Below are 26341 nucleotides of genomic sequence, written 5' to 3'. Positions count from 1 at the left end.
AAATCCCACCAGGCCTTAGTCTCTCATACCTAGTCAATTTAATATATTTCCCCTTAGGTACATGAGGTTGTAGTCTGTGGATTAGAGAGTCAAAGAATAAAGTTACACAAACTAGATTTTTCAGACTTGGCTTAGTATTAAATTATGATTATACCTCTACAACCCCAGTCTAGGTTTCCATGGAAATGAAGCCTTGATAGAATTCATTCTGGGAGATCTACAGCTTCTATTAAGTATTATATAAGTTTTGCAGAGGTGCACTCCAACATAGAGAAGCTGAATAATTTGGTTTATTACCTGCCTATAACAAACTTTATAGACATTTTTGTTTTCTATCTTGCCAGACTAATCAATGTTAACCATGATGTGTATGATCCTTAGATGCTGGACTGGAGATTGGCAAGTGCACATTTTATCCTGGCTGTGACGTTGGTGGTCTGGAGCTCAGGAAAAGTGCTCTCAGTGGATGTCACAGCAGAGGTAATGGAAACTAGCTTAAGGGACCATACTTCTTTTATGAACATAAGCCATTTTTACTAATGTCAGAAGCAGGTGTTGCTGACAAGTAGGGAGAAGGTTTGATAACACAAAAATCAAGTAAATAGGCATTTCTTTCTATACCTTGTCCTCACCGTGGATTCAGAGAAAACCAGGTATCTAAATGTTAAAAAAAAAAAAAAAAAAAAAAAAGCTGTAAGTAACAACAAAGATTTGTATTCCATAGACCAAAAACTATAGGAGAAAATTCATTATAATTTCAGCCATATTTATAATTGAATCAATTACATGAAGATAAAGTGATTTTATGTGAAATTTGAAGTCATTTACATGTCAAGATTTGAGTAGTTGGGCCAAAATTTTATCACTCTACAGATGTTTTCTTGCTGCCAAGACTAAACTATAAAGGAAAAGAAATGTGAGGACATCGCCACACAGAGAAAAGTTAATTTGGCTCATTTGATCTTAATAGAAACATACATTCTTTGTGCTTCTTAAATAACATAAAGTGAGAATCTGAAATGTGTTTTACTGAAGGACAAGTTTTATACAAGTTTTGTGAATTTTTCCTGATGATTAAGAATATCTTTAAAAAGAAACAAAAATCTACTTTGTATATACATCAGTCGAAAGAATGAACACATAGTTTTTGGAAGAAGCTCTGAGAGATAATAAAAGATCTCCTAAATTTGCCCTTTGGAGGTTTGCCTCCTGATCTTAAGAGTTTCTTTCTCATGATTATAACATCCTTCCCCTCTTTAGTTTCTATGCTGCCAGGCTTATGTAGGGAAGTAACAGAAGTTGAGGTTTTCTTTAAAGTTGTGGACTTTGAACTATGAGTTACAAAGAGCTATAGAGATTTTTAATGTTTTTATATGATGAAAGTAGTGTTTGGGGATAATTAACTTCATGGCAGTATTCAGGACAGAATAGAAAAAAGAGAGAGAGAGAGAGGAGATAAATAAATTATATGCTGATTGAGAATGTGCACTAAGCAGTGAAGAGGACCTGATATAAATCTCTCCTCAGGGGAATCAGAAAGCGCAGGGCAAGAGGGGTTTTCCAGAAAGAACTGGCCAGACTTAGAGCAGATTTCACTGGTTTAGGAAAGAAGGAGCTCAATGACTTTAGGTCTCAGAGCTTTGAGGTAGACTCTAAGTATTGCAAAAGAGAATTGTGTGAGTCAATGATGAAAAGGCTTGGAAAGTACTACTGTTTCATTTTATTGAGAAAAAAATGAAGGGAATAGAAAGAGAATAAGAGCAGTAACTCAAAAATAAAGACAGGAAGTGAAGAAAAAGAGTCTTTCCCAGACCAAGAGTCTGGCAAGAATGTGACTAAAGGAAGAAAGGGAAGAGACCCCTGTAGTTATTAACCCTTCTTCCCACAGGGGAATAGTCTCAGGCTCTTGGGAAAGAAGTAGCATCCCCTTTACAACAAAATGACTCCAGATTGCTAGCAGGAGCATTTTCTGAAATGCTGTGACTGCGCCTGAGAAAGGAAGACAGACTTCACAAACCGGAAGCTTACACTTCTATGGTTTGGATGACATGCCAAGTGGCAATATGTGTAAACAAACAAATAAACAAGAAATCTGACATGGGACAATAAAGTCCTTGGGATAGCTCTGACTCATCGTAGACACTCATTAATATGTGTTAGTAAATCACATGGGTGGAGATGGTAAGCTCCTTCAGGGCACAGACTGGATTTTACTCATTTTTGTATCTCTTGGGTCTAACGCAGGACTTGCACAGTGGATGTTTAGTGGTTTGAATCAGTAAGGAATGAATGAGTGGTGAAAAGAAAATAACATGAGGTTTAGATTTTTTCGGAATTCATTCAATAAATATTCAGCAGAAATTTACTGAGTACTAACTATGAGCAAAATACTGAGATAGGCATTGAATAGAGCAGATAAAAGACTAATTAGACATAGTCTTTGCCCTCAAGTTACTCACAATCTAATAGGCAATACAAATATATTGTAGCTAATCTAATACAAGGGAAAATGTAATGATGGCAGTGATGAAAGAAGTATAGATAAAGTGCTTTTGGAGTAATAAGGAAGGATGCAGTTGTTACTGGGAAAGAATCTGAAAGAATAATCAGTTATACTAAATTTTAGAGGCAGGCCTCCTTTAGAGGAGTTTACCCTTTCTTTTTCTTTCTGTGTATGTGTATGTGTGTGTGTGTGTTTAGTTTCCCTTTCATTCCTTTTGGATAAACCTCATCTCTATGTGTTTTTGTCCCCAAAAGTCTTTCTCTCTGGATCATAACTCATGAGAAATCAAGGTTCATGACAGACATGTCAGCTAAAAATAGCAAAAGCCAAATGCAGATGATTGTATGTATTTTCTTCTCGTCAATGAATGGAATCACCTTTCCTGCCCTATAGGCCTTTGATTCTAGAGTCTTAGATGTTCAGTCACCACCCACAGTCAAGGAAGAGAAATCAGCCACAGATCTGGCAGCAAAACTCTTACTTCTTGATGAACTTGTGTCTCTGGAGAATGATGTGATTGAAACAAAGAAGAAAAGAAGCTTCTCTGGTTTTGGTTCTCCCCTGGACAGACTCTCAGCTGGCTCTGTAGATCATAAAGGTAAACAGAGGTAAGTGAACTCTTAGAGAAGGAACATTTTCATTTTCTAATTCTTCCACTCTGGGTTCAGAAACAGAGAAGTCCACATTAAAAAAATACAATGAAAACCTTGTAGGTAAACAGATTTAAAAGTGTCTTAGCTAATTTCTGAGTTTAATGGCATCATCTTAGAAATAACGTTTAGGGAGCAAAATAACTGCTATGGTATGCACAAATATTTTTGTCAAAATGTTTTCTGAAGAAGATTCTGTTGCATGTAAATATAAAGTAGTTCTTACAAGACATAACAGCATTTGGGAAGCAAGGGGAAACGTGTGTCCTATGAGATAAATGTTCTGGTCAGTTGCATTTTCTAGTTAATAAAGGTAACCACAATACCATTTTATTTTTACCCTTGTTACACAGCATTCCAAATGATGTGAATAAGTCCCCTTTCCTATACCAAGAAGGCAGTGAAGAGCTCTCAGGACCTGGAGTCAGGACACATATGTTTAAATCAAATTTCTAAGCATTTCTAGCCATGCGACTTGTATAAGAATCTTATTCTCTGTGATCTTCAGCTTATTTATCTGGAAAATGGGGATAATTACTTACCTCTATAAAAATCAAATGAGTACTTTGTAAACTGTTAACTATTATAACAGAATTAGAATAATTAAATCTCTCTTTAATCATTGAATAAGTGTCAGTACTTTAAAGCAGTCATTCCAAACTTAATTCATTTTCTACCCCCTCAGTATCTGTTCCTCATGCAGTACATTTCACAGCAGCAGTGACACAAAAGATCACCCAATTCCCCAAAGTCTGGAATTTGGGGAATTTACTAGGATCCCTTTTGCTCACCAGGATTCCATTTGCTTAAATGAAACGTTCCATTATTCACTAAATTCTCTAAATCCTACTTGTTTTATATGTTTAATATCTCCAGAATATCCTTTTACATTAAGGCTTTCCTAATTCTGGCCTAAATCATCTTTTTGACATGTTTTCTTTCTCCAGTCTTTCCCCATCTCCAGTCTTTCCCCATCTCCACTTCCACCACCATCCTCACCCCTTTATTGGTGAATGCATCCTTTACTCTGCTACCAGGGGGATCATCTAACACAAAAATCTTTTCCTGAGGGCTTCCCTGGTGGTGCAGTGGTTGAGAGTCCGCCTGCTGATGCAGGGGACACGGGTTCCGGGAAGATCCCACATGCCGCGGAGCGCTGGGCCCGTGAGCCATGGCCGCCGAGCCTGCGCGTCCAGAGCCTGTGCTCCACAACGGAAGAAGCCACCAGCAGTGAGAGGCCCGCGTACCGCAAAAAAATCTTTCCATGAAAAGTTCCCATTGCTTACAAGATAAAAACAAACTCCTTAAGGAAATTCTATGAAAATTTTCATAATCTGGCACCTCTTTTCTTCCTGCACTCATTTCCACATCCTTTAGTCCAGTTTCACTTAGTTACTTGGAGTTCTAGGACACATCACATTTGTTCCTGGTCCGTGACTTTGCTTTTGCTCAATGATTCTCATCAATACAGGATGCAATTTGCTAGACTTCTGAAAGATTCTCAGAGTTACACAAGTAAATAAAATCATCACTTTGGGACTATAATTTATCCAACATGTACTTGAAAAAAATACCACACATGTGTTTTGAAATTCAGATCGTATTCTAATTAAACAAATGTAAGTTAGTTCCACTTATGTTCTAGGCACTGTGTTGGGCTACGGTGGAAAAAAGAAGGAAAATACAGTCTTTGTCCCTCAAAGAGATCACATACCAGTAAGAAACATAGAAATATTTATAACAAATTATAACACAAAGCAAGAAGAGAGGCAATTTTTAAAGAAGGTTATAGAAAGCCAAAGGTTAAGTGGAGAAAATATTGTGCCTTCTAATAAATAGTATTTCTTAGATTCCTGGATCTTGCCGTACAGTCTACAAAATAGTTTGAAAGTCAACATGTAAACATTTATGTAAATATTTATATATGAATTTATGATAGCATACATAGCATATACACCAAATATTTATTACATAAATCTTATATATAATCTACATTGAGATTCCATCATAACAATTTCTTTAGGAAGTGTCATAAAGAGATACTATATTAGGAGATATAATCTATCTAACATAGCTTGGCTTGTAAGAAAAGGAAATTGGCAAGCACATATTCATTTGAACAGATTTTCACATATAAAGGCTAAAAATAAACTATTATAAGTGTGTAAAAAATTAGGGAATATTCTTCTCATGAGTACTTCTCGAGGAAGCTACTGGATGAAATTCTTCAAACAATCAAAATGACTGGAGAGGTAACATCATAAGAATTGGTGTGAACATAACTTTAGACTTAAAGTGTGATGATGGTTACAAAAAAAAAAAGAGTGCCATGTGTTATAGTTATGCAGTCTGACAATATAGAAACAGCAAAGTATCAAGCAATTCAGGGACAGTAGGGGGAGCATATGAAATTTAGAATGAGTTTTTGATTGCTTCACGGCTATTAACTGAGCATAAAAGGATATTACAACAAATAGCTGCTTGCAGACATGGAGAAGAAGGAAAACGTGGAATTTTCTCTTTATAGAAATTGTACAGCTAAAGCAATGAAGAAACAATAGAATTAGTAGATGTAGAAATTCTCCTTTATAGAATTATCCCAGCTAATAAATGAAGAAGGAGTGGTAGTATTAGAATGTCTCTATTTTGCAAAACCTAATGAAATGATGGCTCTAGGCAGTGATTGTCAGTTTCTGCTAGCATCACAAAAGGAAAAACAGTGAGTCATTATATGCTCCCTGGTGGAAGAACTCAACACTACCTATGTAACAGAATTGGAAAGAAAAAAATTTCTTGCCTCTAGTTCTACCTGCCAATTTCCAGGAAATATAGAAGACAAAGAAATGACTTCAGAAACATTATAGGGAAGCAAACAGCAATTCAGACTGTAGAAGACAGCAGAATAAATAACCTAGTTTCTTCAATAAATAATTTACAAAGATTTGAAGAAAAACAAGAGGTGGAGGAGGGAAGGGATCCAAAAGATCAAAGTAGATTTAAGGGACTTATTAACTACTCACAATTTTGGGGGGTTCTAATTCAAGCAATTGTCTGTTTAAAAATTAACATGTGTAAGAGACAATTGTGAATGTGCACTGTGGCTACTTAATGATTTTAAGTAATTATTGTCTCTTTTTTATTTTATTTTACTTTTTTTGGCTGTGTTGGGTGTTTGTTGCTGCGCGCGGCTTTCTCTAGTTGCGGCGAGCGGGGGCTGCTCTCGTTGCGGTACTCGGGCTTCTCATTGCGGTGGCTTCTCTTGTTGCGGAGCTTGGGCCCTAGGCACGTGGACTTCAGTGGTTGCAGCACGTGGGCTCAGTAGTTGTGGCTTTCAGGCTCTAGAGCGCAGGCTCAGTAGTTGTGGCGCACGGGCTTAGTTGCTCCGCGGCATGTGAGATCTTCCCCCACCAGGGCTCGAACCCGTGTCCCCTGCATTGGCAGGTGGATTCTTAACCACTGCGCCACCAGGGAAGTCCTACTGTCTCTTTTAAATATGAAAATGGTACTGTGGTTACATTAAAAATTAGATTTATTGTTATTTAAATATTTAGTTGTAAGTATTTGTCTGGGATTTGCTTCAAAGTAATACAGGAGTGGGAATGGAATAAATGAAACAAGACCTACCATAATCAGTAATTGTTGACTTAGAATGATGCATACATGGGAGTCTATTATACTAGTCTATTTTCACCTGTGTTTGAAATGTTTCATAACAAATTAAAGAAATGAAATGAAACAATAAGATAAACAAGAGATTAGACCTGGCAGAAGAGTAAATACATTCACCAAATGATAACGCTAAGAAAATGACTCAGAATATATCACAAAGGTATGCAGAACACAAAGAGAAATTATAACATACAATTTAATCTAATTAGAGTTTAATGGTGATAAGTAGAAGAGAATCACTATTTAAAGAAATTATGGGTATTTTTTCAATAATTTTCCAAAAATGGTGAAAAAAGATGATTTGCTGAATTCTGTAATAACAGCAAATTTTGACCCAAATAACTACTACTATTTTTGAAAGGTTAATTGGATTAAGAAAAATTATTCTGTTAAAAGGAAGTCAGGTAAGAGATGGCTTAAAAGCATGAATATTCAGGACATGTTCTTGGGGTGACTAAATAGCATGGTGTAGGTTCAGTATCAACCTACAACCTAAGAAGCAGGGTTAAAAATAAAATTGAGAAGGAGAGTTAGGACCAAACAGGGATGCTGTATTCAGCAATCATTCATATTGTTACCCTCCGGACTGTGCAGTACAAAACCTCTATAATCTTAGTCAGTGTCTCTGGAACCAGATTGTGATGGTCCCATTGAGTGTTGTATAAAGAAAAGATATTAGTAATTAATGATCTTCAGAGGTCAAAACTGGTCAATTTTCTTTTGCCTTTTTCTCTACCTTTCCCTTCACCTCCAGCTACTTCCAGAAGGTTGGAAGTGTTAAGGACAGCTAATGCATTTGCACAGAAGTTTACGCATGAGCTTGAAAAATTGAGGATTTCCCCTAATCAAGACTCTATATTTTGTTTCCTGACTATAGTTAGAATACAGAGACTCTGCTCCTTTGTACTCTATGGCTTAACAACAAAGGTGACCTCCTATATCCGGATTGTTTTATTTAGCATTTATTTAGAATGACATATACAAATTAATAGTTTTCTTTTTTACATATAATTTATGTCTTTTATACTTTTATTTTTGATAGTGGATGTTTTACCCCTTCGAATTAGATTCCAAGGACACTTCTTGTGAGATTTTCCTTCAGGATTCATTTTTTATTCAGGAATTCCTGTTCTTGGTTTTAAAGCAAACATTAAATTTGTCTATTAGAGATTTGGAAAACAATGGGAGATAAGTAATAGATATTGCATAATATATTTCTATACACATTCTTGAGTTTTAATTGAAAAATAATTTTAGATTTCTTTCGAAGTATAATGCTAACTCAAAAAACATTAAATGTTAAATTTTTCTATCATCTGTTGCAAAGATATTTGAGAATCATTTAAATGTATATGATAAAGTCACAGGACTAAAATGAATGTTTTCCTACATTTAGTAGCAAGAATATACAGTTTAGAGTTTTGCAACTATTTTATTAAAAGATTTCTAAAAATTATAGTAATTTTGCTTGGGAGAGCTGTACATAATGTTATTTGCTGTTCTTTGATTACATTATATGAGATAAGACCTTTGGTCCTTTAGTCCAGATAGCTTTACTACTTCTTTACTTGCTTTTGAATTATTCACAAGGCCAGGATTATCTTGTTACCTTACTATGCATGAACGTATACAAAACAATTTCTTTGTTGCTTACAAACACTTGTGATGTTCATGTATATGCCATCAATTTTTCTCCTTCTCAGGGCGTGCATTTTCTATTTTCTCATACTCACCGAGAGAAGGTTATAGGTCTGAGATCCATTTTCCATACTGTAGCCCAAAGATTTCACCCATAACTAAATCTAGGAATTCATAAGCTCTTTCTGTGTCGTGGGCCACTGTGGACCCCTTCTCAGAATATTGTTTTTAAATGGACAAATGTCATGAGTTCAAAGGTTACTAATATATAGAAACAGAATTATCATAATACTTAAAATGAATTTGTAATATGACAACATATATGCTTCTTTATTAATGCATAAAATAAGATCTAAAAGACATGTCTAAATAACAATAAATTCAAGTAGTGCTGAACATAAAAACAATTTCAAAGTATCTGTAATGACAAAAATGTGATCCAAATGTATCTGTGATTTCTACTGTGACAAGGGTTTACTTACTACTAACACCCTTGTGATTTGTTCTCTACATTCGTAAGTGAAACAAATGCTATATTTCAATTAGAGGATAATGAGACTAAAGGTGTAACATTTCCCATCCATGTTTATGGATCCTTGAATTACATGACTCCGGATTTTAAAACTCTGTCTCACGCATATGAAATGCATTATTTTATTTTCTATTACTATAAAATATTCAGAAAAGAAAAATTTTAAACTCTGCTTTTGAAAAGGTCCATAAGAGATGGAAATGTGAAGAATGAATGAACAGCTAGGGAGAAAGAAAAAAGAAAACAAACAAACATAAAAAATACCAGGGCAAAGTCCATGTCAGATCATCATAAAATGAAGCAAAGAACCATCTGTTGTTTCCTATTTTATACCATATTTAACATTTTTTTCACCTGAATATGACACTAGCTTCATTTTCAATTGGATGTGCAAGTTACTTTAATTCTCAGGGCAGGGTTATCTCAACTATGCTTTGAAGTTCAAAATATTCCTTCATTCGGTTCACTTGTTTAAAGCCTGAAGTTAATGGTCATTCAGCTTATGAAAAATAAAAGGAAGCAGCTATGACCATATCCCTAGCAAAATCGTATCTACTATTTGAATGACACTTCAATATTAGAAGGTATTGGAATTTTTCTAAAGGGTGGTTTCTCTCACTTCTTCACACAACCCTAAAAATGCCTTCCAAAATATTAACAAAAATAATAATACTTTATATCTGAATTTAATTAGGATAATCATTTTCACAACTATTATTGTTTTAATTCTCCCATTAATATTTTGAGGTCAGCAAAGCAAGTAGTATCATTGTGTCAGTCGGGGTTCCTGCAGGAAACAGGCAGGAAACAGGAAACATTTGAAATAGGAAAATTTGAGAAGGATTTAGACACAGGAAGACTATTTACAAAAGGCTGGGTAGAAGCAAATCATAATGGATGGCACAACAGCCCAGGACCCTGGTCTGAAGAGTCAGATGCCTTGGGAGAAGCCGTGACCTTCAGTTAGGAGGAAATGATCTTGCAAGGAGGCAGCGAGGGGAAAATTATCCTGACTTCACTTCCTCTCTCCTTCCACTCTCTCCTGCCAAGGCTGCCCATTAGGCCTGTCCCAAACCAAAGCCAGGGAGCACAGGCACTTTTCCGGGATCCAGAGAGGTTAGTTTCCTGGACTGAAAGTAGGGTGAGAAAAGTCAGAGAGTGTATCTGGAGAACAGATGGAAGACGCCCAGCACAGTTATATACATTCTATAGATTCAGGTCAATAAACACTTTGCTCTCTAACATTGTTATTATAACCACTTAATTGAAAGAGAAAACTCCATAGAACATAATTAGAAAAGCAACTTTATCCCTCACCCACATGCATTCAAACCCATTCAGTAGGAGTTGTTTCCTATCTCTTGCGTAAAAACACAGGCAGGTACTATGACTCCACAGGTCACACTGAAATAATAAAAATTTGTCTCATCGCTTTTATTAGAAAAACAATCATATTTCAGTAATTAAAATAATAAAAATAATATGTTTTAGCTCAAACTATGAATATTAATAATGTTTCTCCTTTTCAAGCTGGAAAGCTGCACTGGGAAGAGGTGTGTGGTCAGTTTGTCCTCACCCCTTCCTCTACCACACTGGGCTGCTTTATGTCTCCTCCAGTACTGGGGATGTGGGTGCAGAGAAGTAAAGAAAAGTCTTACTTGACTGATGCTATCATGACTTGACTTTTGTGCTCTCTGGCCTCAGTAAATGCTCAAAGATGATTCCTCACCATGGGCCGTTTTATGGGGTCACTGCATAACCCCCGTAGGGAACATTGACGTAAATACCTTGCCTCCAGCAGCGCTTCTCTTTCAGCAGGTCAGTTTTACTCCTCACCTTTATCCTACCCGCTCAGTTTCTTCATTTGACACCACCAGCAGCATCCTGGTGCCTCACCCATAACCCCTGACCAAAAGCCCTTCGGGGAAGTTTCCTTTTATCATTAGCCTAGGCCAACTCTACCCACACGCCCGCTCTACATCTGTTCCACAGAAAACCCACATCCTTGACTCTGGTCACTGAAAGTAAAGCTGTCGCTTATATAACCATTTCTTCACTCTGGCATCGAGCCAATTCTTACAGCATCCTGCCCTTTAGATTTCATAGTCTGTTCTGTGAGGTCTACCCTGCTTCAATGGGTATATGTCAAGATTTTCTTGAAGCCCTTTCTCTATATGAAAGAAGAGGGAAATGTTACTGTTCTCCAAAAACTTGCTCCAGAGAAATTCTCCTTCTTTACCTATTCGGTATCAATCTTTTTCTTGGATGAAGGTTGAGAAAATTAGTTTGTAACAACCTCCTTTACAAATAGTGCATAACTCTAGCACCTTACTTTGGAATGCAAGAGAAAATACCACTGTTTTTTTTTTTGTTTTTTTTTTCCTCTTCAACTTTTCTAGGCCACAGCCAAAACTGAGATAGAAAGAATCCCATTTTAACATTCTGATACACTGGGTTTTTTTTTTTATTCCTAACACCCTAAGAAGATATTAGTCCCATTTTATTAGTATATTTTCACAGATATAAAATGATTTCCTTGGCATAATGTAGCTAGAACATCAAGTTGTTGAACTCCAAGTTCAATGACTTTCCACTGAAATAAGCTGCTTATGATAAAGAAATTAAAGTTATATGTGAATAAGGCACTTGTCCAAGGCCAGGAAAAGTGAGATTCACTTAGAATGCATGCATTAAATAAATCATTTTGAAAAACTGTACCAACGGTATATGTGTGTCTATCCAAAGCCAGACATAAGGTTCAGAGTAAAGTTGAGAATAGCAATTCCAACTTCAATTTGTCAGATATGATTGCACTTCTTGATGACCATGCCAGAGATTAAAGGTGAAAATCCTAACATTTCACCTTTCTACTTCATTGTGAAGCAAGGTTGCAGGCTGAGGCCAACCTAGGTATCTCATGATTTTTGCTACTTTTTTCCAGCACTTAATTGTTAATACCCAAAGGAGGTAGTTCAAAATGGGCTCCATTTCATAGTGAAGAACACAGAGAAAGGATTCAGAATGTGGTGCCCTATTTCCATGTTTCCTTCCTCATATTTAAAAGCCTGTCTGTACTATAGGAAATGCCCTTGAGCATTGACCTTGGGTCATTTTTCCCAATAACTGTTCTTTACTGCTTGCCTCTTATACCCCAGCTCAACTCCATGGTAAAGTTCCTTTACCTTTTCTCTCTACCCTAACTCATATATGAAGGTTTAAAACTTTCTCCTAAAAGGGATAATACTTGATTCCATATATGGGCTTTGAAATGTACATTACCTACTCCCCCAAAAAGAAAATTCTAGAAGACATTTTTGTGTAAATTCATTTGCTGGATAGAAGTTTTGAGTGTCATCAGACCCTCAAAGAGGCTCATGAGACAAGCAAATGAAAATCCTTTCTGCTCAATCCTACGGCTCTACAGTAGTTTCCAAATCAAGCATGCCTGGGTTACTTTACAGTGAACCCTTTAAATCTCATGTTTTGATTCCAGTGTTCCTGGTTTGTTTCTGAATGCTTGTTCATATGGCCCTTTCCTTGGGATAATACTTCAGAAGCTGACATTATGCCTAGTCAGCACCATCATCATAAGTTTAATAGAATCTATTTAACATTGAATTACCACTTTTGAGACAGAACTCCAAAAGTCATAAGTCAACTGTGTGCTAATGAAGTAGCAGTTTCTTTCATCATTCTAAACATATCCCATTTACTTAGTCATATTTCTCAGCCTCGTGTTTCCACGTAGAGAAACTCCAGTTAAGGAAAGACTGGCCCCAAGCCCCACCACTTTATGCACTCCCTCTCAAAGGAGAAGTAATCACGTACTTGATAGGTCAGTTTGCGAGGAGTAGTTGAGCATGTTCAGCTCATCCCTTTTCTTTCTGTTTTCATTTGATAATTATGACTGTGTAAATCTGTCTAATCCTCAGAGGAGATGTAAGAAAGTCATTTAAATGCAAATTAAAGTCTTATTCTACATTCAGCTTGATCAAAATGACATTTTGATTTCTCCACATTGATCTTTCGTATCTTATTTCTGTATTGTTTCTGAAGGTGGACTCAGGAAAAAAAGTATTATGTACTGGCCCCTAAAAACTACATCATCACTCAGACTTAATGTGGTCCTTCATCAGAACATTCTGGAATTTGAATTTGAAAGCCTAATTGTCTCTTTTAAATTTAAACATGACTGTGGACTTCAATGATTTCTCTTTTCATTATTTACAGGGCCTTGCTGAGTCTCCTTCATTTTACTCTGTCTCATACATTAGTTTTTCCAAGCTCATATATTTATATCTAACTTCCTATAGTCAGTTATTAATTCTGTAATTTTAAATTGTGGTAACCAACATTGCAGGACTCAGGGGTCACCATTTGTTTTATTGTTTTCGTATGCCCCATAAGTTCTTCCTGGAACCTCCAAACTTGGCTGTGATCTCTTCTCTTGCGGAATCCCAAAGCAGTTTGAATCTTACCATATTAGATCTCTATTGCTATGCAAACAAGTTACCCAAAACGTAGCAGCTTAAGACAATAATAAACATTTATGTTCTCACTCAGTTTCTGTGCATCAAAAATCTAGGAAAATTTACCTGGGTGATTCTGGTTCAGGGTCTCTCCCAAGGTTACAGTGAAGAAGTTGGCCAGGGCTGCAGTCATCTGAAGGCTACATGGGGTCTGGGGATATCCATTTCCAAAACGGCCCACTCGTAAGGCTGATGACAGGAAGTCTCAGTCCCTCACTAGCTGTTGGCAGAAGGCCTTAGTTCATTGCCATGTAAACCTCTCTATAGGGCTGTGAGATGAACTTAGGAAATGGCAACTGACTTCCCCTAGAGGGGGTGATCCAACAAAGCAAGGCAGAAGCTGCAATATTTTTCATTACTTAGCTTTAGAAGTCATTTCCACAATATGCTATTTGTTACAAAGGTCAGCCCTGTTCAATGTGGAAGCAGACTGCATTATAGTAGAATTTTTGGGGTTTATCTTGGAGCCTGGCTACTATACTCACCTAAGCTTTAAAGTATATTTATTTAATTCTGTGTTTTACTCATCTAAATTACTGAACTATTTAAATGAACATTCTCTATTAGCCATTACTATACTTTCCCTTTTTGCTGTTACTCAATGTTGGTAGAGCTGCATGCCCTTCTTGAAAGGGGCCAAGCATTTTATTGTCCCTTTAAGATGTAACAGCAAATCAGACTATTGTTTTTAGGGAATACCCTCCACACTCTGATTCCAAAACAGTAAGCTGGATCAATAAAAATTGTTGTGTATCCTACAATTGGGGGAAAAAATGTTTAAGTTCACATGAAACGACTATTAAAATTAACGAAGGGGCTTCCCTGGTGACGCAGTGGTTGAGGGTCCGCCTGCCGATGCAGGTGACACGGGTTCGTGCCCCGGTCTGGGAAGATCCCACATGCTGCAGAGCAGCTAGGCCCGTGAGCCATGGCCGCTGAGCCTGCGGGTCCGGAGCCTGTGCTCCGCAACGCGAGAGGCCGCAATGGGAGAGGCCACAGCAGTGAGAGGCCGCGTACCGCAAAAAAAAAAAAAAAAAAATTAATGAAGTATCTGTTCACAAAATAAGCCTTAAAATTTTTAAAGGCTTGGTTATCATACAGAACATATTCTCAGACCATGACATAATTAAATAAGTAACAAAAGGTTAACTAAAAAAGAAGCTACAGTTCTCAACTCATTTCATGAGAATAGCATTATCTGGACACCAAAACCATGGGTGGAGAGAACAAGAAAAGAAAATTACAGGACAACTTCATTAATAATTATAGATAAGAATTCCTAACAAAAAAATCAACAAAACAATTCCAAAAATATATCAAAAAGATAATACACCAATATCATGTTGGGTTTATCACAAAAATACAGTACAATGTTGATTTGCTTTAGAAAGTCAAATAATAGAACTAATAAATTGAAGAAGTAAAACCATATCATCTCAAAAGATGCAGAAATAGCATTCAATAAAATTAAACATCTATTCATGATCTAAATCACCAGTGGACTAATAACAGAAGGGACCTTTTTTAACCAAATAAGGGACTCCTATTAAAAAATCCTACAACATATATTCTTAAATGATAAGCAACAACAAATCCAATAAATTATTGAAGGTCTTTATGGAGAACATTATAAAAATATATGAAAAGGCATTAAAGATAAACTAAATAACTGATCTTGGATAGTAAGTTTTAATATTATGAAGATTTCAATTTTCTCCAACTTGATTTATACCTTAGATTCAATACAATTCCAGGTAAAACTGCAAAAGGATTTCCCATGAAACTTGACAAGGTGAATCTAAAATTTATGAATACTTAGGTGTGAATACAGAAAAAAAAGGAGAAATATGACCCCTATGTCACTCCATAAATAACAAATAATTTTAAAAGGTTTAAAAATATAAATGTGAAAAGCAAAACTGCAAGAGGTTTTAGGACAACATAGGATAATATTTTTGTAACATTAGAGGTGATTTAATGAACAAAATGTAAAACTATTGATAAATTTCAAAACAAAATTAAAGATTTTCATAAAAGACACAATAAAGAAGATTAACTACAAATGGGAAAGGATATTTGCTCATAACTGACAAGGTCTAATATTCAGAGTATAAGAAATTCTCCTACAAATCAATATTGAAAAGAAAAACAAACCAATAGAAAAACAGGCAGCAGACTTAGGTACTTCCAAAAGAAGAAATCCAAGTGGCCAATAAGCAAAGGGAAAGGTGAGCAACTTCATTAGTATTCACGGAAAGCAAACTAAGAACACAATGAGATACAACAACAAATGCACTAGATTGGCAAAATTAAAAGTCCACAATGGGAGGGTTGGCATAGATTTGAAACAATAGGAACTGTCATACACTGCTCTTGGGTGTGTAAATTGGTACAACAACTTTGGAAAACAGTCTGGAACTATGTAATAAAATTAAGTATAGGCATAACTAGCAATTCTACTTCTAAAAATATATTGTAGAGAAATCCTTAAATGTGCATTACAAACATGTGTAAGAAAATTTCTAGCTGAACAGTACATAACAATAACAAAAAAAAATACCTCAAATTCCCATCCATGGTAAAATGTATTAATAAGCTGTTGTATATTCATTATTCATACAATGAAATACCATACAACACTGAACGTGAAAGAACTACATCTACACATGACAACATGGACAAATCTCAAAACACAATATTTGCTGAAAGAAGTCAAGAAGTATTCGCGCATTTCTTTCAAATAAAATTCTAGAGCCATCTAAACTAACCAAGAGACTTTTGAACAAAACATATAGATTATAAAGAAAATGAAGGGAGATATTAGATCAAAATTCATCCTACAGATTACCTCTGTGACGAAGTCATGGGAGGGATTCAACTTGGGAGGAAGAAAACTGAGGACTTCTAAAGTACTGGTAATATTTTATTTCTTAACTTTGTGCTACCAATAGGGATGTTTATTTTATTTTTTTAAAGTGAACATAGGTGAATTTATAGACTCTTTGGTATGTATGAAGTGATTCTAAATAAAAAGTTTAAATATAAGTTTTCTAACAGTTGTTTTAGAATGGTGAACATCTTTAGAAATTGAATTATCAAAGAATATAAATTTTTTTTTTTTTTGGCGGTACGCGGGCTTCTCACTGTTGTGGCCTCTCCCATTGCGGAGCACAGGCTCTGGACACGCAGGCTCAGTGGCCATGGCTCACGGGCCCAGCCGCTCTGCGGCATGTGGGATCTTCCCGGACCAGGGCACGAACCCATGTCCCCTGCATCGGCAGGCGGACTCTCAACCACTGCACCACCAGGGAAGCCCAAAGAATATAAATTTTAAAGAAAATCCTATTTGGCTCAGGAAGTCTGTATTTTAGTCTGAAGTTTAAAATTATATTTAAAATAATCCATCCTTCTTATATTATTTTAATAGTTATTCTGTATCCTTAAACTACTTTCAGAATATTTTAGAATGGAAAAGGTGGATTGTTTTAAATGGATATATAATATAAGCCATGTCATACTGTTATTTTGTCACAAGAGGGACTAGATAGTCAAAAAGTACGGTTTTCCCTTTTGGTCTTAAAAATATCTTTCTATGTTAACATTTATGTTTTATACACTGTGTATTACTGTCAGTGTATGTGTTGTAGATTGTAGTATGGTTATATATATATTTCATATCAGCAAAAATGTAAGAGAAATACTAGTTTACCATTTCACTTCTGAATAGATAGAAACTGTGTAGAAATTATTTAACTTATTAAGGTATTGTTGTTTTTCGGTAAGTAGAAGTAATAAATAGAATCCAAGTCAACATCCCCTGGTTGCTAATACTTTTTGGATCAAATCTGGGTGAAAGAAGGGAAGGAAAGAGTAGGGAAGAAGGAAGGAGAAAAAGAGTTTATTTTTGCTTTTTACCATGCCACAACTCCCTCTAGTTTACTTGACCAGGAAAAGTAGATTAACCATAGTAAAGAAAGAAAAAAATGTTATTTTCATTTATTTTACCTTGACTTTTGAAAATATACATTGGTAGTATGGACCAATAAATGTTCTGTTCTAATTTATAATGATGCATGAAACCATCATACTTCTCTTTAAGAAAGTAAAAGGATTATTTTTTGTGACACTATCCATTCTGCAGAAGCTTTGGGAGGTCAGTTCACATGTGAGGCACTACTCTTTCCCCAGGTGCCATTTTCTTCCTCTTTTTATCAGTCCTTTGAACACCTGGAAGGGGCTGGTTTCTCACTTCTTCTGCTTGTCTGGGACTTTCCCTGAGCATTTTCCTCCATCCCGGGATGGCTTCTACCTTACCCCTTCCCTGGAGTTATAACGGGGAGTGGTCCATGAAGGAATTTAAGGGCTCAAGGAATAAAAATCACAACAGTTTAATGTTTTTATGTATTAACCATTTATACTCAGACATCAGCCCTAAATCATACAGACAAATGTATTCAGTTTTTTTTTTTTAATTTCTATGGTAATAAATTACCACAAACTCCTGGACTTAAACCAACACAAATTATATTATCTTACAATTGTATAGGTCAGAAGTCCAGGATATCCTCACCAGTCACCAAATACCATTCTAGACCAGCGGTCCCCAACATTTTTGGCACCAGGGACCAGTTTCATGGAAGACAATTGTCCCACAGTGGAGATGGTTCAGGCAGTAATGCAAGCAATGGAGAGCGGCAGATGAGCCTTCGCTAGCTGGCCCTCCACTCACCTCCTGCCATGCGGCCCAGTTCCTAGCAAGTCCCGAATGGACGGATACCGGTCCATGGCCTGGGGGTTGGGGGCCCCTGTTGCAGACAACTTTGATATGATTGATGGCTAGCTAGTGAGTGGCTCCTAAAATTCCTTCTGTAAGCTGCTGTGGGATTTCCCTTTCACCTAGTCTATCAGCAGGATACAGAGGAAGTCAAGAGATTAGCAGGCTGTGCTCCTTGGAGGCTCTAGGGAAGAATTCATTTCCTGCTCATTTTAGATGTTGGCAAAATTCGGTTCCTTTTGATTGTAGGATGTAGGTCCTCATTTTCTTTTAAGAATGTCTAGAGGCCACAGCGTTGCTTGATTTGTGACTTTCTCCTCCATCTTCCAGACTAGCAATGGTGGGTTAGGTCCTTCTCTGATTGCAGCTCTCTGACCCACTTTTCTTCAGTCATCTTCCACTTTTAGGACTCCTCTGACTACACTGAGCCCACCCAGATAATCTAGGATAATCTTCTCATCTCAAGGTTTTTATTAATCCCATCTGCACAGTCCCTTTTGCTATGTAAGGTAAATGATTTACAGATTCTATAGATTATGACAAGGACATCCTTTATGGTGGCAGAGGAGGAGTGACCATTATTTTGACCACAAGGAAAATAACTGCTTAAGTGAGGAGTCTGTAAATCTACTTATGTGAATAAAAATTATTTTAAAATATCATGAAGACATTTTTCTTTTTTTCCCAACAGTCATTATTTATAATTACATCAGAAGACTTAAAGCACAACTGATATGCAAAGTTTCCTATGACTCTTGACCATTCACTCTATGCTAATTTTATAGCCCAATATGTTTCCCAATTGAATGTCAAGTTGAAAAATATGTAGTCAGTTTATTATCATGAAATCCAGAAGTGAAAACAATAGGCACCACTTAGGAGGGTGTGATTTTCAGAAACTTGAAGAACGGAGGCAGAGGTATGGCTAGGTGAAGAATAAGCACTAAGTATTTTTTTTGTTTGTTTTTGGTTTTGGTTTTTTGCAGTATGCGGGCCTCTCACTGTTGTGGCCTTTCCCGTTGCGGAGCTCAGGCTCCGGACGCGCAGGCTCAGCGGCCATGGCTCACGGGCCCAGCCGCTCCGCGGCATGTGGGATCTTCCTGGACCGGGGCATGAACCCGTGTCCCCTGCATCGGCAGGCGGACTCTCAACCACTGCGCCATCAAGGAAGCCCACTAAGTTTTTTTTTTTTTTTTTTCCAGATTTTCCCGTATTGGTCATACTGTTGTCTAAAAGACAGTCCTGTAAGATCATACATACAATGCTATCTATATTGACTAGCAAAACGAAGGGCCAACCCGAGAAGGAAGATAGATGTGAATCAGCAGAAAAGAAGGCTGAATTAGATTTAAAAAAAAAAAAGAATAATAATAACATGTGTCTATTCCTACCAATATCATTGGAGGGTAAGCTCCCCATGAGGTTCACTTCCTATTTTTAACATCCTTGTATACACAGCACTAAGCACAGTACCTGGCATATTGAACACATTAAATAAATATTAACTATCTTCAAATTAATTGTTTTAATTAGAATTAAACAATATTTATAAATTTTTTATGTGTAAGATACAGTAATAAAAGTCCCTCATGTTTCCATTGTTCTCTATACTTTTCAGAGCTTTTTAAATGAATTATTTACCTAATAATGACATGAGGAACATTGATAAGACCTGGTAGTTAAGGCAAAAACTTGGCATCAAGAAAAATGAGAGAACTTTGTCCTCTACTATTCGTATAATATTAAATCCTTGTTATGTAACTGCCTCGTTTGTGGGTTCGAAAAGTTGCTAGGCGTTTGCAGATGCCTGTTCCCTTGGTTTGGGTAAAAACTCAGGGCTTGTGAACAGTAAAAATATTTTTAGAAAAAAGTTACCTAGATAAATAGGCATCACTCCCATCTGCTGTAGCCCGTGTGACACTATTTAAGCAGGCAGTGACATGCTGAAGAGCAGGAAATAGGTTTTAACCTGGAGGTCCCAGTGCTTAGCGCAGTTTCTCAGATAAAATACTAAGTGAATATAGGAGAAAATGAGAAACCTGCAGCGTTATGGTAGCAGAGACATTTGAGCACCTACTGTGACCTAGCCCTGAGCCACACTCTGCAAGGATTCATTTAATCCTCATCCAGCATAAGAGGTTGTGGGATCTTAGTTCCTGGACAAGGGATCGAACCCGGGCCCTCGGCAGTGAGAGCACAGAGTCCTAACCACGGACTGCCAGGGAATTCCTTCAAACGACAGTACAATCTTAAGCAAAGGTAATGTCGTTTCTCTAGTGCTTCAATCAGCCTGGGAAGAGTCTGCTCATCACTGATATCCAAAATTTCTCAGGATGGCAAAGGTGGAAAACTCTGCAAAACCACTTCTGAAACCAGTGGTTCTGTACTGAGTTATTAAAAATAATAAAAATTTACACAGGAGAGAGAGTTATTCAAACAAGTTTAACACTGTGATAAGAGCCCCAGTCCAGTTAACATTGTACCTTGTTGGGTTGTCATAATACTTCCTTAAAAATGTGTTATAAAGAAGGACAAATGAGAAACAGTTATAGTATATAATAAAAGAAATGTCACTTATAAAAAAAAAAATCCATGTCAATCTGACTGTACTTAATTATAGGTTTTTGAAAGCAAAGACTACTTCTGACTTATTGATCCCAAGACAGCCACAGAAGGAATCATACAGAGTAGGTACATAGTAAATGATAATAGGAAAAAAACATAGACTTTTTTGTAGTTTTTATTTATTTTTGGTGTTTAAATTATTTAGTATAATACTGACAATATAATGCAAGTAACTAGAAAGAACAAAAGAAGCTATTGGAAATGTTCTGAAGCAAACCTTTTTTAACTCTTTAAGCTGTTGAATATTGACAAAGTTGTCTTGTGAGGTAATTAGTTCATCACTGAGATTTTCAAGTGATGAGATTTATCATTGCTGGTCAAAAATTGAAGCAGAAATTCTTACATTTGGCGCGAGAATTAATTTTAAGACTCTTTCCTATTCCAAAACTATTTGATTACCGGTAATGTTCTATTTCTTGATCTGGGTACTTATTGTGCTTATAATCTGTATATGTCTCATATTGTTCACTTATAAAATACTTATCCTCTTTTCTGTGTGCATCTTATGCCAATAAAAAGCCTAACAAACCTGTAAGTCAACTCCCTTCAGCTGTGAGATAAGTCACTTATTTACATAGCCTTCTTAGCTTCTCCCTATTTCTATCTTCATTAAGAAGACTGAAAACGTCTTTTAATTCCAAGGCCAGTGTATATTATGCATTCACAGCTCTTGGACCTCTTCTGTTAGGATTTTGACTTGATAGTACCAAGTGATGGCAATAACAAATCAAATTAAAATGTTTCTTTTTAAAGAGATAATTTATAGAACATACAAACTGTAAGGCCTCCTGTAGGATTTTTTTAACTTTATTTTAATAATGAAGTATTTTTTTCCCAAACAATATTTGAGTACATATAACAAACATAGACCATCTCATACAAAGCTTCTCTAGGTAAAATCTGAGTGAAGACCTGAGACGCACACTTACCCCACATTCAGTCTTGGCATCAGCATCCTTTCCTCTCCCTCCTTCCCCAGGAGAACCATTCTAAGGGAGAGGTTGGGGAAAACTGCTGACCTAGTGCAATCTTCCTCAATTAACAGAGGAATACACTCAGATCTGAAGACGGGAAAGGGATTTACCCAAACTAAACACTCAGCAGATTGTTTCATCTGGGCTATTTGATTTTGGATAAGTTATTTAATTTCTCTAAGCCTAAGTATCCTCAGATGTAAAATGGAGGTAGTCAAACCTACTTCAACAGATGAATAGATAAGAGATGGTGTCTAATGCATAGTGGGTGCTGATGAATGAGAACTATCACAGTTATTCCAACTCCAGAAGAAAGCCCCCAGATTTGCATGAAATAAAAGAGCAAAACTAATGATTGATAACTTGGACTTTAGCTTAAAAATGTTCTTTTTCGCTTGTTTCAGGAAAGTAGTAGATCATCCAAAAAGGCGATTTGGTATCCCCATGGATCGGATTGGTAGAAACCGGCTTTCAAATTCCAGAGGCTAATTGATTCCAATCGTGAGTACAATTTGAAGAAACATAATACCTGCAGGCTTTGATTAACATTTCACAATGGGCTAACTGATCCATCTTGGTTTGTAAATCCCCCTTTTGATTCCTTAGCTTATAAATTTACTTTTTCAAACATTTCTGTACTTGATTAGTATATAGATGCTAAATAATTTAAATGACATTAAAAAAAACATTCCTAGACCTACTTCACCCTAAAATAAAAGATTTAGTCATTCTCACAGACTTCTATGTAATTATTGAATATTAATATGCAAATATTAAAATTCTAATAAACAATAAGTCACTTTCATAAATATAGATAAATGTGTAGCAATCCCTCTACTATGAAGAAGACACATTCTAGTGACACACACAATTTTGTTGCTAATAACTACATTACCAGAATTATCATCATGAACATAGGAGAGAGAATGGTGTCCCAGAAAGGGTATTAGCCAAGGAATCAGGACATATAATCCAAATCCTGGTTCTGTCATTCATTATCTCATTTCTATCAAGATACCTTATTTCTCTACAGGTTGTACCTTTAGATAATAACATAAGGGTATTGTAGACATTAAATTAGATTCTTGTACTAGTCCCAGAATGTATCGGACACACAATACGTGCAAGTGATAACAGCTTATATTACAGTTCTGAAAATTAACTCTGTGCAGAGTCCTATACTAGTGCTATACATGCATTGTTTAATTTACTCATCATGTTCCATAAAGTAAGTACTGTTACTATCCCAACATCTTGAGAAGCAGTACAGTATAAGGGGTAAAAGTGCCAGGTAGAGAGGTCAGGCTTTTTGGGTCAAATCCCAGGTCATCTATCTGTTAGCTGTGGCAACTTGCTTAAAGTCTAAAAACCTCTTTCATAAAATGAGGACAAAAATAATTTCTACCACATTGCATTGTCCTGAGGATAAATGAATTGATATACATTAAGCACTTAGAATTGTGCCTGAGATGTGTTAAGCACTCAATAATTATTATACAAATAAGTGGAAAGCTTAGATATATTAATTAACCCACAATGCTACATAGCTAGTAATTGATACAAGTATAATTCAATTCCAGAAAGCTTAAATTGTAAGCTTATATTTTAAACAATATATTTAATCACACATATTATATGTTTTAAACACTGAATATTTGTTGCATATAAAATCTAGGCAATGTATTTTCTCCCAGTAGGGCTTACAGAGGGTGCATTCTTCCTCGCAAATAGATAAGACAACCCAGAACTGCTTTGACAATTTCAGGCTACAGAGAGAGGACTCTGCTTTCTGCTTTTCTCAAGAATCCTCAGACCAGTGATGCCCCAAAAGCATCACATTAGCCTTGATCCTCTTTTAATTTGTCATGTCATTTTTTTCTCCTCATCAAATACTCTCAACCACAATGAAAAGTCAATGTTTTACCTCTACTTTCTCATTCTCAGAATGACTTAATTAAAATAAATATTTTTCTCTGTGGAGTCGTTGATCAATGCAGTTAAGAAGTTACTGAATGTCCATAAATACGGGAGGACTTACTGAATACAGCCAACATCACTGCCTTTTTCAGCAGCACCATCTTCAAAACTCAGACTGAACTGTATTTATATCTAGAGATATACCAAGTATGGTCACTCTTGGGGCTGTTAACAATCACCACATTATATTTGAGTAGGAACTAACTGCTATCAAAAATCAAGTAACTCCTTGAAATTAGGGCCACAATCCTGTAGTTTCTTGAAGTATTGAGAACGTTATGACACTGAGGTTAAAATAATTAAGTTCAATTGGTTTCCACATGTATCCTATCACCTTTGCAACCCTTCATTATCACCCATTTTAGTATTTCTGAATTCAACCAAAACAGGTTATGATAAAAAAAATCATACAAGAAGCTCATTTTTTCTATAAATTTTTATATGAAGTTTTAGACCATGAAAACTCCAGAGAGCTACTAAACTACAAAAAGGCTGTTGAATTAACATAATGTTTTCTGCATCACTGTTGAGTGAAATCCAAATTAGTATATTATGTCCTTCACTTAACAGACTTTACAGAGTATCATGACAATCACTGTCCTTATTATTATAACCTCAAGAGAGTAATATCACAAAAAAATATGTTTAGCAAAGAACTTACCATCACATATTTTCTCTTCCTTTTTTCAATCATTGTGTGTTCACCTGCTCAACCATCGTTTCTATTCCTTACTTCCTGCTACTATCACCAAGATTTCTCAGACATTTTTTGACTCCCTCATGTGAAATTTCATGTTTTATATTTATGAATAATAAAGGCCATCAAAATATATTTCTGATTTCCATTCAACTTTTCAAAATTATTTTTGCTATGTTATTTCTTATTGTCACAATATTCCCTTGAATTAAACAGATGTAATATGTGAATCATTTAATAGATAACTTGAGTCATTAAATAGTGTTCACATAATCATGCAGCTAAATCTTTTGAACATATTCTGAACATTTAGGTTAAAAGAACATAAAGTCTCATTTAACCTAAATCTTTTTTTTTTTTTTTTTTTTTTTTAACGAATGAGAACACGGGCTTTGAGAGGAAATTGATTTGCCCAAAATTTTACAGACTTTTGGACAAAGAAAGATCCAGGACCCAGTCTCTGGACTTCTAAGCCAACATTCTCTTCATGACCCATAAGGCCTGTGTGCTAAATTGTTATTGCCCACTTCACTGATTAATCATTTCTTAAGGAAACAGAAACAGTATCTCAGACTTTATGAAAATCTTTGTTTCACTTCTGTGGGAGTTGACATACACTCATTTGGAGCGATTTTATTTGTGGGTTTTCACCTTCTGGGTTTCAATATAAGTCTTCACACTAAAAATGAAACTGATAGTAATCATGGAAGTTTTTCTTGGTTTGAAATCAAGTCTAGATACAGCTGCTGTGTGTTACTTAGTTTCCAGAACAAATGCTAATCTCTTCCCTGATAGGCATTTTGGAAAGGAAGATAATCTGATTTTTACACAATGTCCTCCTCAAATCATTAATGTTTTGGACCCAAGTTTTGAGTTTTTAATAGGCTTCAGTTCTAAGCAACTTGAATTAAGAGTGGTAAAGTTTCATAACTTCTCTAGATGTAATTAGCAAGTTCTAGGTTGCTGCCGTTGAAATCAGAGTGCCCACTTGATGAAATGTGATAGAAATATGACCATTAATTGTGCTACCCCGGCTGCCACGTGCCTTAAGACTTTTAATAATTTGAGGCAAATGTTGCTGTATTATACTGACAATTTTTATTTTAGAACAATATTGACACTATCATTCAGATAAATTAACGTAACTCGCAAATAACAGAAATATTGTGTTTAAATACCAGTATATGGTTGGACCCTTTAAAAAGAGCAAGATGTACGATAATTATCAACATGTTAATATAACAATAGAAGTAGTAATCAGATTTTCTTTATCTTTCACTTGTCATGGCAACATCCTTTGAACCAAGACTGAAAACTCAAAATAAATAGAGATACTGGAAGAATGGAAGTGTGGTTTCAGCATAAGCGCCTAGCTGTTACATTAAAAATATCCTTTTTCAATAAATTTTGATCTGAAATTATCATTTTGCATTATTGTCTCTGCAATAAAAATATGGTGCATAAGTAAAAGCTATAATGAAACCTCATGTAATTAGAGTTTTAGCTCTTCTCCACTGAAGTTGATGAGTTTCCCCTTACCTACAGAGTTCAGATTAGTTTAACATTTTCAACTTTCATTTTTGCAGACACAACTTCCTTGGGTGAAATGTCACAGAAATACGGAAGATGCTGCAGTGAAGTTCTTCACACTCCACAATGATTAAACTTCTAAGGAACCTTCTGTAATCCTTTCCAGAGCTTTAACTTCAGTTCATCACATCACAGTATTGTTGTAACTTCAATTAAATTGTGCAGATAATTTCAATGTATGGA

General features: G+C 35.8%; 1 protein-coding gene across 1 annotated transcript; it reads left to right on the top strand.

The window, feature by feature from the left end:
• The first annotated feature begins 381 nt into the window (after positions 1 to 381).
• On the top strand, positions 382 to 26317 carry OSTN (osteocrin). The gene is made up of 4 exons (XM_060009957.1): positions 382 to 480; positions 2897 to 3111; positions 22299 to 22395; positions 26155 to 26317. Exons 1-3 carry the CDS (start codon positions 382 to 384, stop codon positions 22381 to 22383), a joined length of 399 nt encoding a protein of 132 aa, XP_059865940.1. The 3' UTR covers positions 22384 to 22395; positions 26155 to 26317.
• Positions 26318 to 26341: the final 24 nt, after the last annotated feature.

This window comes from Delphinus delphis, chromosome 4 (assembly GCF_949987515.2).
Source record: "Delphinus delphis chromosome 4, mDelDel1.2, whole genome shotgun sequence".
Taxonomy (NCBI): Eukaryota; Metazoa; Chordata; class Mammalia; order Artiodactyla; family Delphinidae; genus Delphinus; species Delphinus delphis.
Note: the sequence above shows the minus strand (reverse complement) of the source record. Positions and strands in the feature narration are given on the sequence as shown.

Bases quoted from the DNA above. Each gene is read 5' to 3' on its own strand.
- OSTN (XM_060009957.1), top strand. From the start codon at position 382: ATGCTGGACTGGAGATTGGCAAGTGCACATTTTATCCTGGCTGTGACG. The intron at 481-2,896 runs GTAATGGAAACT...CCTGCCCTATAG, and splicing joins CAGTGGATGTCACAGCAGAG to GCCTTTGATTCTAGAGTCTT. The intron at 3,112-22,298 runs GTAAGTGAACTC...CGCTTGTTTCAG, and splicing joins GATCATAAAGGTAAACAGAG to GAAAGTAGTAGATCATCCAA.